Source organism: Halichoerus grypus, chromosome 14 (genome assembly GCF_964656455.1).
Source record: "Halichoerus grypus chromosome 14, mHalGry1.hap1.1, whole genome shotgun sequence".
Taxonomy (NCBI): domain Eukaryota; kingdom Metazoa; phylum Chordata; class Mammalia; order Carnivora; family Phocidae; genus Halichoerus; species Halichoerus grypus.
Genome location: NC_135725.1, coordinates 60,612,636 through 60,625,198, shown reverse-complemented (window position 1 = coordinate 60,625,198; position 12,563 = coordinate 60,612,636). Strand labels below are relative to the sequence as shown.

General features: G+C 41.9%; 1 protein-coding gene across 2 annotated transcripts in view; it reads right to left on the bottom strand.

The window, feature by feature from the left end:
* FRMPD1 (FERM and PDZ domain containing 1) overlaps positions 1 to 12,563 on the bottom strand; it is a 93,736-nt gene that overhangs the window by 34,125 nt on the left and 47,048 nt on the right. For both annotated transcript variants that reach the window (XM_078061466.1, XM_078061467.1), the window contains exons 3-4: positions 3,538 to 3,695; positions 2,538 to 2,640 (exon numbers count right to left, since the gene is read on the bottom strand). In XM_078061466.1, coding sequence (XP_077917592.1) covers positions 2,538 to 2,640; positions 3,538 to 3,695 — 261 coding nt within the window. The remainder of the gene's footprint in view (positions 1 to 2,537; positions 2,641 to 3,537; positions 3,696 to 12,563) is intronic.

Below are 12,563 nucleotides of genomic sequence, written 5' to 3'. Positions count from 1 at the left end.
ATACCTGCAGCCACTTAGTTATGTCACTTAGATTTAATTTAGTCTTTATGATGGAGAACTCATGCAGTTTGTATGACCACTAGCTAGGCTTATGTCCAAAAAAATTTTTAAGAGAAAACATAGCAATAAGACAGATAACTTAGGTTGCTATTTCAGACAACTTAGGCTAAACATTTCACTAGATTGAATGAATGAACATGGATTGCATTTATCAGATAAAAGCCAACCAGCTTGTGGTGTTTGGGCACACAAAATCAGTGTAATGAGCCAAATCATATATCAAGATACTAGACATTTGTCTTGTTATTATCTCTTAGATTCCAAAAGTGACAAAAGTCAACCAGATGCTGGCCAAACTTCCATTTTGTACTAGAGAACAAAACTGAAAAAAAAAAATCAATCCATATTTCCTTTTCCTTTGCCATCGCTACATAGAGAAGCTGTTTGCAAATAATTTCCTTTGACTTCCTGCAATATGAACATTTAGGCCAATTGCTGCTGGTATGTTGCTTCCTCAAATGGGTAAAATCAACTTGCGGTTTCTAAGTGTCTAGGGATTGCCTCTTTTCCATTTTATAGAAGAACAGGCCTTTCCCAAGATAATTTACAACAAACCAAGGTCCAATTGCTCTTAAAAGGACATTTAGATCTCACAGTTATCTGGAGGGATTAGAGAGGTTTCATTGTGCCATGTTTTGCTTGGATTTTTCCCTTTATAAGTGGCAATGGCCATGGGAACTAAGCTAAAGAAAAAAAAAGTGGTCCTGGGATTCCCACATGCAATGTATGACGGAGAGCGCAAATGCACAGCACAATTCAAGTCACATCCCTGCTGAGAAGTCCTCAATGGCTCGCCATTCCACACGGAGACTAACACCTGAACTTGCTGTGTCAGCATTGGAGACCCTTCACCATGTGGGCCTCACTTCCCAGAACTTTCCTCTAGGCCTCTGGTACCTCAGGCAAACTGATCCGCTCAGCATCTTCCCCCCTCCCCACCCAGGAGTTCCTGCTTATCACTTCTTTGCCTGGTTCATCCTTCACCTCCACCTTTGTGGGCCAAATTCTACCCAGCATTAAAGGTACACCTGCAATCCTTCTGGACTCCTCTGTTTTATCAAACCCAACTTCCCCACAAGCTGGAGGAATCTGTAGCATTTACAGCCCCTTTCCTCTGGCTTCCTGATGGAATGTCTTCCCTCAACTTCACAGGGTGCACGCGAGTCACTCCTGCACTCCAGCCTGCAGCGTGTGGGGAGTGCAGTCCCTTGGCCCCACAGGGCTCCTTGCCCACACAAGGTGCTCAGTAAACAGGCTGGGTTCAATGTTACCCACACACCCACATTCCGACCTACTGCTTTAAACTGAGAATAATTTTGCTTGTTAGTCAGAGTTTGATCTAGCCTGGCAGAAATATTAGTATCACTGAAAATCTAAACTTAATTTGTGGGCATTGATCATCTTTGAGAAAATCACCCCAGTAACTGGGAAAGCAAACTTCATGATTTCCATCGCCATGCTTCATTGTGTAGAAATGAAATCATCAAATCCGATCCAGGCTGTCCCACCCATTCAACTTATTCTCTGGCAATCCAGAAGCAATATTGGGCTTGGCTGAAAGGATTCTATTTTCTACACTTTGATGGATTCTCTGTAAATCGTAAGCTACGTATGTGTGTCTCTCCGCAGCGAGACTGTGTGCCTCGTGAAGGTGAAGACTGCATCCTGCATTTTCATCTCATTCTGACTTTGTCACTGTTCCTCATCATTCAGTGTGTGCTGTCCATGATAGGCCCTCAGAAATGAAAGCCACCCAACACCACTCACAAGAAAGGCATAATAAGTATCTTCAAGTTGGCTTTCATGTAACTATTTCTCGTGTCTCTTTATTTAAAGTCACCAAAACAGTGTTTAGTGACAAACTGGAAAGACGAAGCCCATAGGTGCCGACGCAATGTCTGTCAGCCCTCTTCACTCCTATCGCTGACCTTCTTCTGTCTTAAAACCAGGGTCAGCAACTGTTGGCTCATTCAACTGAGCGCTCACTGTGTGTCGGCTCTGAGGGAGATCCCGGTCTATACAGAAAGTGAGGCGTTGACCCAAGTCACAAAGCCAATGGGCAGAAGCAGTGAAACTACATACATACCAACCAGGCATTTAAGGAGAGCTCTCAGAAGGGTTAAAGAAGAACTAACAGATCTAGCATCAGTTTAGTCCAGTCTTTGGCATATGCTACAACAACCCTAGAAATCCTTACCGTGTATTATTCCTAACTACCCTGCCTGCTGTGCCCAGCGCGGGGTCTAGCATAGCAGGGGGTTGTAGATACAGCACCCTGTCCTTGCCCCCCATCGCTCCTCTAGGCAGATGAAGCACACGGTAACCGAGACGGAATTCTCAAACAAGGCTGCTGCTGCCACCTTAAGGAGATGGGACCCTACTAAAACCATGGGGAGATCAATTATGTCATTCCTGTCACCCATCTTTGCCCTGTGATCATCTGTGTGACTCTGCGGATGATGGAGGCAATTTAGTACCTCAGTATATGGACCGCTCGTTCACAGGAAAGGCTTTCGGCAGGCTCGTTGTTCATTTGGAGGATCTGATCACCAGGGAAAAGCTTGCCGTGAGCAGGGCCTCCTGTTGGACAGAGAAGAAGTAATTGGTGTTCACGCCACGAGGGCCCAGACCCCGTGTGTCATAGCCACACAACTGAATGGCAGGTTGATCCAGTCCCCTGGGCACCAGGTCACTCCCCTCCCCACCCCCATCCCCAGCCAGCTTTGGGTTCACATGGATCTATTTTCCTGTTTACAAAATGTGGATAATGTACCTACCATCCCATCACCTTCAAGGGGTATTAGGAGACTGTCCTGGGAAAGAAAACTAGCAGAAACCCCCCAGAATCAACAGAGTTGGCCAGTGAATCTACTACATTCATCTCTAAAGAACTCTGGGGTGTGTGTGAGTGTGTGTGTGTGTGTGTGTGTGTGTGTGTGTGTGTGTGTAAACTGAAATCAGTAGATTTTAACTAGTTCCAGATCTAACATCAATACATAGCTGATGTATGAAAACAAACACTAGACATTTCCAGCATGCTCTTCTTCACCCTGATAGAGTCTATATTTTACAAAGACTCAAGTGAAAACAAATCAATAATTTCTATTACTCTCTGGCCAGCAACTCTCCCCAGCTCGGAGCATGCAGGGTTTCAGAGAGGAGGGTGAGCTGATCCAAATACTGTCACTGCCCTGAGACTGGCCAGGGAGCCACGGGTGGGCAAAGCCCTGGTCCAGGCCAGCAGGAGCCTGGGGTTCCAATCAGCAGGTGCACTTGGGGCTTCCTCCCTCTCCGCACCAAAGGAAGGTACAAAGGTCTAGACAGAATTAGGTCAGAATTAGATGTGCCCTTTCTAACTTCCTAGGGTGGCATTTTTTGAAATTATGTTCTAGGACAGAGAGATGAGAAGAGATCCAGGGCTATTTCTCCCCCTCCTGAAAAGCCAAACTCCTTTCTTGTTTCCCAGTCAGCCCCTACCTGCTGTGACGGCCACCACTGTGAGGGGAAGGCTCTCAGAAATGTGAAATCCGTAGTCCTGGAGGAGGGCATCTTTGTCTATTTTTACTGTGTGTTTCACAGGGGTGAGGGTCTGGATTGGGATCCCGGGGGACCCATCAGCTGCAGCAACTTTAGCCCTGGAAGAGAAGGAGTATTATAAAAAAGAGACAGAGGGGGATTGTAGGTAGTGGTCACAAACCGGGACAGCCCTAGGCATCCTGGAGGAGGAAGATGCAGTGCGGAGCACACCCCAGCTCTCCTCTTGACAGAGCTAAGGCACAGAGACCGGTAGAACACAGCACCAGGCTCTACAACAGAAGTCATGAAGTGCTCTGGGCACTCAGAGAAAGGGGAGAGCAGTTCTAACTTTGTCAGGGAGGGGATAAGGAATCAGGAAAGCATTTGCTGCCTGGAAGAGGGGACATTTGAGCTGCACCTTGAGAGATGTCGAGGGTATATCTACACATCCCAGATCCTGGCACACAGAAGATATTCAGTAGCTGCCGCTGAGTGGATGGATGCGGGGATGCGGGGGAGATGCAGGGATGGGGGGGATGCGGGGATGGGGGAATGCGGGGATGGGGGGATGCCGGGCCAGGCATGAGGCAGGAGGCAGTGATTCAGCAGAGGTACAGAAGAGGAAAAACAGGGACTGTGAACAGGAACAAGGTATTATTCAGTTTGGACGTCTGAGGCTGACTAATTCCATAGATGGATTGTTTCTTTGGAGATTTTTTTTTCTTTTGGGCTTGAGATGAATTACACAGTTACCTTTCAACTTGGTAACTGTGAGGATTCCAATAGGAAATCCCGGAGAGTGAAGATTCCCCCTAGAGTAATCTTTAAAAACATATATTTTCCCTGTAAATCTAAAAGCAGGTAAGTTAAAAGTTTGTATTTTCCTTCTCTCAAAACCACAAGGCAAGTCATGAGCTATTTCTCATTCGTCTGTGGCAAATGACTTTTCCCCGCTGCGAGACAGCGGTTCTTTCTGAGAAAGGTCAAATGGGGATGGGATGAGGTGTTTACTGTCATAATAATGATATATTATATATATAATAATAATAAATGACAGCATGTAGAGGAGTAACAGCTCCCCTGGGGCTCTGCAGTTAGGCCCTATCATTTATTCTCATCCATTTACCAAATACTGTCCGGAACTCTGCTTAATGCAACAGGACCTCACTTATCTGAAAATCACCTGTCATTGATAATGATTTCAAATTTCAACACGGATTGGGAAACCTAAAAACTGCTTCATGGAGCCAAAATGCATGTGACAAACCCAAGTACAAGATCTCATGCATGTTATCCAACAAGGAGCTCCTCACACCCCAGCTTAGAGCTGATTTAGGCTGTCTGACCAGATGGTGACCTGACCCCACCAGCTTAGAAGCAAAGAGAGGATTTCTTCTACGCAAGCACAGGGTCATACTGAGAAGCGTCAGCAGACGGAGCTAATGAGAGGGAAGAAACAGAAAACTGAAAATGTAGAGTGAATAAAGCCCGTAGCCATTCCTGATTAAAAAACAACACAAAACAAAACCTTAAAGCTGTGAAAGGACCTTCCCAAATAATAATATAGTACACTGAGCACCAAAAATCACATTTACGTTCTTTTAAAAAAGAGCAACAGGAAGGATACTCTAGACATTTCTCCTATTTAACATAGCAGGAAAAATGCGCGTAATAGTTATCAGAGAAGGAAAAACGGTAAGAGGCATAATAAACACAGGAAATGGAAAATCCCACTTGTTTTTAAACAGATGATGATGGTACAACTAGAAAATGATCAACAAAGAGGATTGCTGGTGCTAAAAAAGTAAGGTTAGTGGAGCTGCAGGATAAAAACACAAAACACAGCCTCAAAAAGCATTCACTAACTCATTGAAACAGATTAGTTGAATGTGTATTAGGTGCTAGGCTGATATGATACCAAAAGCACAAGCCACAATGAAAACACAGATAAATTGAACTTCATCAAAATTAAAAACTTTTGTGCTTCAAAGGGCACAATTAAGGGGCACCTGGGTGGCTCAGTCAGTTGAGCATACGACTCTTGATTTCGGCTCAGGTCATGATATCAGGGTCATGAGATCAAGTCTCGCATCTGGCTCTGCGCTCAGCATGGAATCTGCTTGGGATTCTCTCCCTTTCCCTCTGCCCCTCCCCTGGCTTGTGCTCGCATGTGCGCTCTCAAATAAATAAATAAATCTTAAAAAAATAAAGGACACAATAAAGAAAGTGAAAAAACCCACAGAATGGGAGAAAACATTTGCAAATCATGTATCTGATAAGGACCTTGCAGCTAGAATATATAAAGAATTCTTATAACACAAAAGAAAAATAACTCAATTAAAAAGTGGGCAAATGATTTATGTGGACATCTCTTCAAAGAAGATATACCAACAACCAGTAAGTACATGAGAAGATGCACAACATTATTAGCCATTTTGGAAATGCAAATCAAAACCGCAATGAGATACCACTTAATACCCACTAGGATGGCCCATAATCAGAAAGACAGGTCAAGTGTTGACAAAGATGTAAAGAAAATGGAACCCTGATATCATCTGGCAGTTCCTCAAAAGACTAAACGTTGAACACCATATGACCCAGCAATGCCATGCTTACATATATCCCTAAGAGAAATGAAAACATATATCCACACAAACTCGCACACAAACGGTCATAGCAACAATATTCATAATAGCCCCAAAGCGAAAACCACTCAAATGTACATCAACTGATGAAATGACAAAGAAAATATTCCACTGCAGAATATTATTTGGCAACAAAAAGGAATGAAATACGAATACGTGGCTATAACATGGATGCACCTGGGACACATTCTACTAAGTGAAAGAGGCCAGCCACGAAAAAACACATACTGTGTGACTTCACTTATGGGATATGTTCAGAATAGGCAAATCTATAGAGACAAGTAGTGGTTGCCTAGGGCTGAAAGCAGGAGAATTCTGGAAGGAAATGGGGAGCGATTGCCAATATATATGGAGTTTCTTTTTAGGGTGAAAAAAATCTTCCAAAATAGATTGTGGTAATGGTTGTACATCTCTGTGAGTGCACTAAAAACCATTGAATTATATGCTTTAAGTGGGTGAATTGTGTACGGTAAGTAAATGGTATCTCAATAAAGCTGTTGAAAATAAGGTAAATCAGTTTATTTTTTAAAAGATATTTTATTTATTTATTTGAGAGAGAGAGGACAAAAAAGAGAGCAGGAGTGGGGGGAGGGGCAGAGGGAAAGAGAGAGAGACAAGTAAGCTCCCTGCTTAGTGCGGAGCCAGACACTGAGCTCAATCCCAGGACCCCGAGATCATGACCTGAGCAGAAGTCCAAAGCTTAACCAACTGAGACAGCCAAGTGCCCCAAGGTAAATTAGTTTAAAAAAATAAAATTCTGGGAGGAAACTGGTTACAATACAAATATATGAAGAATGGACATAAATACATGCAGTAAAATATCCAGATTTCACATGCTCAAAGCAAGTGAACTGACAACTTGCACATGAAGAAATAAAGTTGATAAATAACACGGAAAATATACAACCTTATTAATTAAAGAAGCACAACTGAAAGGGCTACAGAGTACTATACATGTCAAGTAAAGCACCAGATATAAATAAAACTAATAAAGCCCAACATGTGTGGGCCTTGGGATTTAAGGCTGACCATATAAATTGGCTATTCAATCTCTCTAGAAAATAATTAGGGAAATTGTAACGTGAATTTAAAATTTGATCATTTTCTTTGACCTTCTGTTACCATTCTGACTGCCATTCCTTAAAGTAATAACCTCAAATAAAAAAATAAATTATTATTTATATTAGACCATGAGTTCCTAAAAGACAAGGGTCATATCTATTTATTCTGTGTTCCCAGGCCTAGTAAAGTCCCAGAGTATGAACTCAAAACACCCTACCTCTTAAATATTCAAAAATATTTATCACAGCTTCATTTAGAATACTGGAAAAACTCAAAATAACTCAACAGAGGATAAACCAAGCATAGTAAAGAATTACTCCAAGACTCTTCATCAATGAAGTATCACAAGCCTCAGAACTTTCGACATACATGGAAACACAGCTTAGAACATACCCTTTCAGGGCTTCCTCTAAACTACAGTTCAGATCCCCTTCCTAAGGGAGAGCTTGGATTATTCTAGACCTAAATACTCTGAGTGCTGAGTGAAGATCTTTTGCCCAGAGGAAGCATTTATGCTTATTAGACGAATACATGAGCAAAATACTGTATACAGAAAGCATGATATGAAACAGTACTTCAAATGATTGGCAAAGATGAAAATGTATACATAACCATTAATAAATAGCAGACAACTTGAATGTAAGTAACAGAGTTCAATATTTGTCATTTTCCTTTGTTTGCTAAATTGGCAATACAGCTCAGCCCTATGACTAAATAGGACTCAGCTTCTCCATGTTCCAGAGCTCAGTAAATGGTATCACGAGGACTCTTGGGAGTCATTCTTGACTTTATCCTGCTCTCATCCCTACTATCTGATCAGTCACAACACCAAAAGATCTCTAAAGATGTCCATCTCTGGGGGCACCTGGATGGCTCAGTTGTTAAGCGTCTGCCTTCTGCTCAGGTCATGATCCCAGGGTCCTGGGATCGAGCCCCGCATCGGGCTCCCTGCTCAGTGGGAAGCCTGCTTCTCCCTCTCCCACTCCCCCTGCTTGTGTTCCTGCTCTGGCTATCTTTCTGTCAAATAAATAAATAAAATCTTTTTTAAAAAACGTCCATTTCTGTCTCCTCAGCCACCATTCCATTTCAGGCTGCCATTACCTGTCCTGCAGACAGATTTCTCCAATAGTCTCCAAACTGGTCTCTTCACTTTTCACATTTGTCTCTCCTGAATGCTTCTCTATCCAGTACCCAGACTGATTTTATAAATGCAGCCCTGCTCGGATGTCTCCCTTGACTGAATGGCCTCATTCAAAATCCTTGATACGACTTAACACAGCTCTTGCCCACCACTCTAGCCTCGACAACCAAGCCATTCATTCTCCTGATATTCTTGTTCCAGCCAAGGTAGTCTCCTTTGAGTTCCTCAAATACATTGGCCTTTGCACAAGCTCTTCCCTTTACCTAGAATCCTCCCTCAGCCCCCATAACCCCTGATAGCACACACTCTCCAGAAATTTACCCAACCTGCTCAACCCCTACTTTGTCAGTCTCCTTCTGTTGAACACACCTACACAACATGCACACCTCTTTTAGAAATATACATAATATTTGCAATGACCAACGTGAAGTCTCTTGCCCTCTCTAGACTATAATTTGTGAGGCAAAAACCATGTCTTTTTTGTCCCATGTGCTAAACTCAATGCTAAGCATAGAGTAAGGCTTATGGAGAATTTAAAAAAAAAAAAACAAAAAAACCCAGACCACAGGGTTAAAATAGAATCCATTTGGATGCTTTTCAAATGGGTAGTCTTCATTTATCTGACTTTTCCCTTTGGAAGGTTGCATTCCTCAACAATGGTAGACAAAAAAGGCCCCACTGTGCGGACTTACCCCTGCCCAGTGCCGGTGGCTTTGGCTCGAAGTCTGCATTTGACATTTTCCCCAAAGGCCACGTTTCAGCTTTTGTTTGGAAAGGGATTGCTTGAGAACATGACCAAACCATGGCCTCTCCTCACAAAGAATGTTTCATATTGGATGGGGAGCTGAAGGAAATGCTCTCGAAGCACAATTTCCTCCTCTGAAGCATCTTACAAATATCAGACCGAGCACTGATAATCCAAAAACCTATGTCTGGTTCATTTTGTAATGGCTTCAAACCACAAATCTGAGATCGTGCCTGTGATTTTACATTGGGACAGCATAAGACCTGTGGCTTCGCTAGTGGACTCTGTCAGATAACTGGATCTAGCCTACAGTAGGACGAGAAAAAACAAACACATTACATTTATCATAAAAATAGTCTCATGCAGGGGCGCCTGGGTGGCTCAGGTGGTTAAGTATCTGCCTTCGGGCGGGTTGTGATCCCAGGGGCCCGAGCCTGCCTCTCCCTCTCCTCCCCTCTCTTGCTATCTGTCTCGCTCTCAAATAAATAAAAATCTTTTTTTTTTTTTTAAGAAAGTAGTCTCATATAGACAAATTCTATATTTTATGGGTCATTCGTTCACACCAAATTGATCAACACTGAAAAAGAAAAAATACCACACGGAAAGAGATTATGCTTCCAATATTCTCTGGCTTTTTATCTGTTCTCTGATAGATCAGAAAATATATTTTACTTCTATCTTGTAACAACAAAGAATTCACCTCTGAGTTCCAACAGGATGTGGAGAAACTATTTTGAATCTATGTTTAAACAGTGTATTAGACCTTCAGCTTGAATGATTTTAAAAGCTAAAGTCTGGTATAAACTGGATTTTTAATCTAAGGTTTATTCAAAGAAAGCAGAAATAGAGGGAGCAGTCCCTACCAGAAAGAAAAGTAGCATGTGGTCATAATCATAGGACTATGCTTATGACAGTTTCTAGGGACCATGCAACAAAGAGACTGGGAGTACAGTGCTATAGGACCAAGGCCTACAGTTGAGAGAAGTAATTATTCTATTATTACTTTAAAAAGACAATTCAGAAGATGAGGGCAACTCCGAAAGTGCAGAGCTGTTCTCAGATCTTCCCACTTCTGCCCATAGGTCAAGAAGCAAAAGTTGATAGCTGAAGTGGTCTTTCTTTTTCTTTTCTTTTTTTTTTTTTAAGATTTTATTTATTCAATTGCCAGAGAGAGAGAGAGAGAGAGAGAGCACAAGCAGGGGGAGCAGCAGAGGGAGAATCAGACTCCCTGCTGAGCCAGGAGCCCAGTGCAGGACTCAATCCCAGGACTCTGGGATCATGACCTGAGCCAAAGGCAGGCCCTCAACTGACTGAGCCACCCAGGCACCCCTGAAGTGGTCTTTCTACATCATTAGAAATATTAGAAAGGCCAAAGAAGGCCATGCCTATAATTAGTAAATAGTCTTTTTATGGTTGTAGTGAACAAGTACATTTGGAAAACATGTAAAAGCAACAGGGAGGGCTCCTGACACGAGGATGCCAGGATACCAGTGCACGTGCACACAGGCAGGTGTATACACGTGTGCCTGTGTGGATGTGTGTGGGTGCGGGCACGTGTCTGCAACACATGCATGGGTGTTCATGAGTATTAAGATTCAAGGTAAGTTGAAAGAAATCTTTTTAAGCCCTGAGGATAAAACCAAGCACCAAGCACCAAGTTGCATTAAGCTCCTCATGTTTTTTTAAAACTGGTTCTATAAAATGAATACTTCTAGATTGAGCATAAGAGAATTCAGTAAATCTTATGCTGGGTTGTTTTAATAATATAATAACATTATGCTAAAGTTCATATGCAGGAATTGCAGGTAAGGGTAAAAAAAAATTGAAAATTTAACACAAGGGTGTGAAAATAAGCAGATCAATGCTACAGAATAGTTAGCCTCGAAAGAGATCCAATTTCCGACTCACAGAAAGAGGAATTTCATAGATGGTAAAAGAGGGGTCATAAATCATCGAAGAAAAGAAAGATCACTCACAGTCAATGGTGATGCAAATAGCTACTTACTGTTTTGGGAAAAATCAAGTTAGATCTTTATCTCATAGCCTAAAAAATCAAGTTAGATCTTTATCTCATAGCCAAATTTTTTTTTTTTTTTTTAAAGATTTTATTTATTTATTTGAGACAGAGAGAATGAGAGAGAGAGAGCACACGAGAGGGGGGAGGGTCAGAGGGAGAAGCAGGCTCCCCGCTGAGCAGGGAGCCCGATGCGGGACCCGATCCAGGGACTCCAGGATCATGACCTGAGCCGAAGGCAGTCGCTTAACCAACTGAGCCACCCAGGCGCCCCCTCATAGCCAAATTAAAGAACTAAACATAAGATATTTTTAAGCTATTAAATTAAATAGGAAATTTAACTATGGGATAAGGATTTTCTAAGCTTAGAAGCAATCAAATAAATCATCAAGAGAATACCATTTAACTACACAAAAACCAAAACTTTGGTAGGAGGAAAAAATGGTATAATTAAGTGGAAAATTATACTATTCTTTTGGATATAAGATGATTTTTTTTGAAGATTTTATTTATTTATTTGACAGAGAGAGACACAGCGAGAGAGGGAACACAAGCAGGGGGAGTGGGAGAGGGAGAAGCAGGCTTCCCACTGAGCAGGGAGCCCGATGCGGGGCTCGATCCCAGGACCCTGGGATCATGACCTGAGCCGAAGGCAGACGCTTAAAAACTGAGCCACCCAGGTGCCCCCAAGATGATTTTTATTGTGACAAATATTATACCATATATATGTGCCCATTTGTATATATCAAGAAATAGAACATTACAGCCTCCCAGATACTTTCTGTGTTCCTTTCCCACTCACTAAGTCTGTCTTCATTTCTAATTTAAGGATAATATTAAATATGTATCAGTAAATTTCAATATATGATATAAAACATATGTGTGCACTTAAGATAGTAATTATAAAACATACACTTGTGTAAACACGACCTAACTTAAAGAATAGAACACTTCATGTAATTTATAAATCTTTAAGATGTCCCTTCTCAAATATATCCCCCACTCTATCAAACCTAAGTCTTTCTCATGTCATCATTTCTATAGTTATACAAAGCTAGTAAAAAGATGACAATTTAGTTCAAAGCAAAATGGTTAAAAATTAGGTTATGATATAATGTCACTATGTTTGCAGCTCTTATTAAGTAGATTTTATTGCATTATTTATACAGAAATTCAAAACATGTCACAGTGACCATTTGTGGGGTTAGCTATTTCTTTCTCTTTTTTAAAAGATTTTATTTATTTATTTGACAGAGAGAGATAGTGAGAAAGAGAGAACAAGCAGGGGGAGCGGCAGGCAAAGAGAGAAGGAGAAACAGGCTCCCCGCTGAGCAAGGAGCCTGATGCGGGGCTCCATGCGGGGCTCAATTGGGGACTTGA